The sequence below is a fragment of the Corvus brachyrhynchos genome, unplaced genomic scaffold, assembly GCF_000691975.1.
Source record: "Corvus brachyrhynchos isolate BGI_N302 unplaced genomic scaffold, ASM69197v1 scaffold395, whole genome shotgun sequence".
NCBI lineage: Eukaryota > Metazoa > Chordata > Aves > Passeriformes > Corvidae > Corvus > Corvus brachyrhynchos.
The window spans coordinates 1,618,890-1,624,721 of record NW_008238340.1 but is presented as its reverse complement, the minus strand read 5'-3'; the positions used below and the strand labels follow the sequence as shown (position 1 = coordinate 1,624,721).

The 5,832-nt window shown below is 53.8% G+C and overlaps 1 protein-coding gene across 1 annotated transcript in view; it reads right to left on the bottom strand.

The window, feature by feature from the left end:
- Nucleotides 1-389: 389 nt before the first annotated feature.
- The window catches only part of ACOT7 (acyl-CoA thioesterase 7), an 11,708-nt gene continuing 6,265 nt past the window's right edge, over nt 390-5,832 (bottom strand). The window contains exons 4-11 of the mRNA XM_008634276.2: nt 5,656-5,812; nt 5,060-5,151; nt 4,811-4,925; nt 4,336-4,350; nt 3,641-3,727; nt 2,001-2,117; nt 1,622-1,806; nt 390-999 (exon numbers count right to left, since the gene is read on the bottom strand). Of these exons, the coding sequence (XP_008632498.2) occupies nt 895-999; nt 1,622-1,806; nt 2,001-2,117; nt 3,641-3,727; nt 4,336-4,350; nt 4,811-4,925; nt 5,060-5,151; nt 5,656-5,812 (873 nt within the window). The 3' untranslated portion in view covers nt 390-894. The remainder of the gene's footprint in view (nt 1,000-1,621; nt 1,807-2,000; nt 2,118-3,640; nt 3,728-4,335; nt 4,351-4,810; nt 4,926-5,059; nt 5,152-5,655; nt 5,813-5,832) is intronic.

Here is a 5,832-nt window from a genome sequence, read left to right as displayed (position 1 = left end):
GCAGGTGCAGCAGCTCCTGAAGAGCTCCAGGCGTGCTGGCCTACACCACCTTCCTGCTGCCTAAGCACCTGAACAGGGAAAACATTTTCTATTATCTGTCCTGAATTTCCATTCTTGCAGCCTAAGGCCATTAACCCTTGTCCTCTCACTGCAGGCACGGCAGAAGAAACCAGGCCTCACCTCACTACAACCTCCTGTCAGGTAGTTTATTGTTTACTATCTCACACCCGGAACCCATTCCAGCAGGAACTGCTCTGGGGGTGCCGCTCAAACAGCCAGACTTCCTTAAAAACACGGTCGGGAGAGCCCGGCGCCACTTGGGGAACATGGGCGGATCTGGGGGAGGGAGAAAAAGCACAATTGTTTGAAATAAAGGTGTCAGCCTTTCATTCCAGTCAATGAAACAGACTTTATTTATGCCACAGGATTCCTTAAATAACTTAGATGTGCACAGAGAACTACCTAGAGATGTCACAGACATTCAGTGCGGCCCTGGCGCGGCACGACACGTACAAAAGCTTTGGTGTGCATGGTAGGACAAACCAGCGAGTCGCACACAGCAGCACAAAGACTCACGGCCTCACACGCCCCTCAAGCCACCACACGCCTCCGTCCTGGCTCTGACACAGGCAGGAGCGTCACCAACGGGATCAAACAGTGACAACGGCTCTGGAGGCGGATGGCAAGTGCCTGGGAAGACTCCTGGAGGCTTTCAGGGAGCTTCAGCCACCCTGAAGCACAAGGTCTACGGTGCTGAGCCCATCAGCAGCAAAGCAGCGACGGCGGCAGCAGGCTGGGGCGGGCAGAGGCATGGGGCTGGCGCAGACTGGACACAAAACGAATGGGAACAACCTGGATGTTCGGCGGGCACTGGTGGCGAGGGTGCCGGACAGGTCACTGCTGGGCAGCCTCCTGCATCTGCGCCTGCCGCTTGGCTTTGGTCTGCAGGTACCTGCCCTTCCCTTCCTCGAAGCGACGCTTCTCATCCTCTGTCTCCGTCTGAGGCCACAGAACAAATGCAAAGCCGAGGCATCAGTGTGCTGCGAGTGTGTGCAGGAGGGAAACACACCTCCCCTCACAGAGGGGGAAGCTGCCCTCTGTCAAACACACAACATGACTGCCAGTGTGCTCCTGCATCGAGCAGGAGACCTGTGCCACATCAAATATTAACCAACAAACAGCCCCAGTCAGGAGCGCCACATCAGCAAAGCCCTGCCAGGATTAGGGGAGCTAAAATAGGCAGGAGGCTGGAATAGGGATACCACGGGGAGCAGAAATTAGGGATATGGGGGGCTCCATTGCCACTCAGGGTCCCCAGGTGCAGGGCCCGCATGCAGCCTGTCCTCTACCATGAGAAAGGAGAAAATCCCCAACCTCCCCATCAGCAATTTTCAAAAGAAATAAAAAATAAAACCAAACCAAACAAACCCAAAACAATAACAAAAACAAACATAAACCCCTGCGACCTGCCCTGGAAAGTCTCATTCGTGCTCATATTTTTCTGCTGAGTAATTCAAGGGAAGAGGATTTCTTGGACAAAAAGGCCAGCTGGGCTCTGCCCCAGGAGGAGCAGGAGAGGTGATGGCTCTGCTGGCTCCAGTCCAGAGAGAAAAGCTCTTACCAGCAGCTGCGGGACGGGCAGGGGCTTCCCCTCCTTGCTCAGGGACACATAGGTGAAGAAGGCGCTGACAGCACGGTACCGCTCCCGAGGCTCATCCACAAACGGGTCAGCATCAACAAAGACTTCTATTTCCATGGATTTATTGCTTGTGAATGTCATGCGTCCTGAGACAGTGATGACGCAGCCTGTGAAGCAGAGAGGAGCTGGTGAAGGGAGCAAGGGGTCCCGCATATTTTATGCTTAAGCTGTGTCTTAAGCGGAGCACGGGACAAACCAAACAGGGATTAAACTTCTCTGCCAGCATGTCCTGAGCGCACACCCAAGGGAGCCAGGGTGTGGCAACACAGAAGACCACTGTGCCTGCCACCACCCTTGGTACCTTTTTTGATCTTCTCATGGAAGTTGATGGCATCCACTGAGGCAGTGACGATGTTGGTCTTGCAGTGGCGGGCAGCCACGATGCCAGCAACTTCATCCATGAGCTTCATGGTGACACCTGTGAGGGGAAGGAGAGGGTCCTGTCTCAGGGAAATCAGTGGGATTTGGGGAAAACCACACAAAAGTCCGTAAGGCCTTAGCATGGACAAAGCTATGCTGAGGAATTGGACCGGAGACTGAGTCCCAACTTCAGGAAAACCCAGTACCAGCACAAGGATTCCTGTCAGTGCCACAGCGACATCCTCACAGACCTGTGATTAAGATTTCGGTCAGCTCTGTCTCTCTCAAATTTCTCTGAGCAAACCTCACCCTTGCAAGGCAATATCAGTCCCTGTCAGAGACTGAAACAGTTCATGCCTCAAACATTGATATAAAGTTTTAAAGAAGCTGCAGCTACAGAAACCTCACTGAAGAACTTTGGACTGTAAGTTGAACTGCTGATTAGATAAGGAAACCCATGTTCAGTCACCTCGGGCTGAGGGAAAGGTATGCATCCACAATAGGCCAAAGCCTCCAGCTGAGTTTGGGGTGGGGGGAGGGAAGAGCACAGCTCACAGAAGCCAGGTTTACACAGACTCCCCCCAACTGGGGTGGGAGGAGGAGATTTTGGGTGCATGGTGCAACCTCTGGTGAGAGGCAATAAACACCCATCCTCGGATTACACAAACCGGCCCAGCTGTGGAACCCCCAACCCCACAGGGCACATCCACGGGACATTCACATGAGAGGCTTGGCCTCACAGGACTGCATGCGATGCAACAAGACCCAGAGTCTGCTGTGAGAGACTGCCCCCCATGCCTGGACATGCCTACCTAGCCTGAGCATATATACCCATGGGATTCTATGCTTTCTGGGGGGACCTTCACCACCAAGACGACCAGCTGGAGAGGATCAATGAACATAGCTGGGATCCACAGAGTGGTGGGATTTTCCTTATTCTGTCCCTGTCACTCTTTCTGTCCCCCCACCTATTTTCTACTTCTTTCTTTCCTTCTTTCTCTCTCATATTTACCATCAAATAAAACCCTTACTATTGTCACTGGCATATGGTCTCATTTGCACCTTAATTCAGGCAGAGGCATTTCTAAGAACCTTAAAACTGGATCGTAACAGTCCCACAAACCTCCAAACAGCTCTGAGCCATGTTGGTTGTTTTTTAATGGACATAATTAGGTGTGTTATCCCAGCCCTCAGAAAACACACCTCTCCCTAGGCTTACACCACACGTGCCGGCCCTGCAGGTGATGGGCACTGCCCGCCAAGAGGAAATGACTTCAGCTAATTGCAGCCACACGCTGGGTGTTTGTACTCCGGGATTTGCAATCTCAGAGGCAATGACAAAACTGTAGGATTTACAGGTCGAGTGCATGAGTTTTTGGGGCACAGAAAAAGATGAAGCTTTCATCTCAGCTGAAGCAACTCTGGCCCTGACAGTCAAGGCAAAGGGGCCTGTGTGCCTCCAGAGGCAGAGCCCACCAAAAACACTAAGCCTACCAAAAACACTCTCCTACCACACTTTGCTCCATGGAAAAGCCACCTGGACCTGCCACCCAGCTGCTGCGCAGGGCAGTGCTCACTCACCTCCGTGCACAAAGCCCAGCAGCGTGCAGTCCGACGGGCCCACCAGGTGGATCAGGCTGGACTGGCTGTAGCCAACAGTGTGTGGCTCTGGTTAGAGAGCAAAGCAAGGTGAGAACTGCTCAGCTGGCACCCATACACCCCCGTATACTCCCATCTAAAGTTGTCCAAAGGAAGAAAATATGGAGCTGGCTTGTACAAAGCTGAACTATTTTGAAACCAGTGGTTAAACCAGGCTGGAGAAGTTCCAAGAGCAGAGCAGAGACTGTTCACCACCTGATGGGTTGCTGCCTCCCTCTAATCCCCACCCATCCACTTTATTCTAGCTCAGCTCATTTCTTTCTTTTCAAGCTTTCAAAGAGCATGAAAGCAAACAGGAGCGAACTGGGTCACACGGCTGTCTGCTTCCCCCTCAGCTGAACCTGCCAAACCCTGCTGCACAGAGCCCTGTTCTCCCCTTGGTGGGAAGACCGTCACCTTCATCCCCCCCAACCCTGGCACATAATGGTGACCCCTGTCCCACCACAACCTCCAGGTGACAGAAGTCACACCCCCGAACTCCCAGCAGAGGAAATCCTCTCTCAGAAGTGGCTGTGTTTTCTATCTAATGGGAGGTGTTAAAGAAGCTCAGAGGAGGGAAAAGCAGCCAAGTCCCACTCAGGGTGACCACCCATGCAGCAGTGCCCACCAAGCCTTACCTTTTGTCTGCCTATCTGTGAGCAGGGAGGACAGAGGGGAAAAAAGCATTTGAGCAACTTTCATCCCCCATCACCTCCCCCAACATTCCCCACGTGCCACCTCTCCACCTCTGCCTGAAGACCCCAGCCAGGCCTAGAGGCCACCTTTGCCCAGCACTTGCCTTTACCCCTTGCTGAGCAAAACCACCTCTAGCTGCACACAAGCACACAAGGGATGCAAGGAGTGATACAGGAACCAGGTTTTGGAGAGGAGATCTCACCCACCAGCCCCTGCAGGGCATTACAGGTATCCATTCAGCTCCCCTTCCACTCACACACTGTGCCTCCAAAATCCCGTCCCCATCCCTGGTGTGGTGTTTCAGAACGCACACTTGCAGCTACAGGGCCCTGGGGATGGCTGGAGTTGCCCTGGGGACCAGTATGGCCTCCCAGTACTGCTGGGCAATTTGCATTGGCTACACACTGCCCGTGTTACCTGGGTTGATGACAGGTAAGATCACATCACCATTTCTCTGCTTAGTTTCCAGCCGATCCAGCTTTTGCTCCTCATAACGCTTCTTCCCCTCGTCCTCCTGCTCCTTTCTCGCATACTGGAATAGAAGGCTGGTAAGAAGGGGGTTGGCAAAGCCACTGGCACAGCTGGGAGTGCCAGCAGGGCCAGGTTAGTGCCATTCCCCAGAGAGGACAAGTTCCAGTTTTGAGGGACCCAAGCGAGCTGTCCTACCTGGATGGGGGGAACCTCAAGGACCTTATTCACATTCTTCAGGGACAGTGGCACATACCACAGTGTCGCCTTGTTCGTCACCTTCTTTGCCCCTGGAGGAGAAGGGGGCAGCAGGTGATGTTGCCAAGGCCAGCAGTGCTGTACCTGCCATCGGTCTGGGGTCGGGCACACACCAGCAATGCCACTGGCATCGGTGGCCCCTTGCCCTGCTGGCTGCTGCCAGGCTATAGCTTGCAGCAGATGTGATAATGCACTTTTGGGAAGGTGTCCCAGCAAGCGGAACTGGTTGTCACAGCAACAGCAGGAAAAGGGACTTTTTCAGGCCAAAGAAAGCCACAGGCAGCAAATCAGGCAGGAAGAGCTACCAGCAGATTTTGCTGTTCTTCACTACAATGGAGCCATAAACCCCAGGGAGCCTGCCTGGCCTCCCCCCTCAGCACCAGCCCTCCCTGCACCCCCAGCTCTAGAACACGCTAGTTCTCCCCTCTGCCGAATGCTGCCAGTGACAGAGCAGAGGATGGGGTCACCGCTGCGAGCTCTCAGCTTAACACCATTATTCCTGGAGTTTTGGAACACAGCCACCAGCAGCCACCCACCTGTTAAAATGTTTTCAGACATCACATTGACCTGAACCTCCACAGAGTGCCGGGAGGTGTAGGTGATCTCAGCACTGACGTTGGCCACCTCGCCGATGCACATGGGCGAGAGGAAGTCCGTCCGCTCCACCCGTGCCAGTGCAGCCACACAGGGCTCCTGGGGAGGGGGAGAGAGCC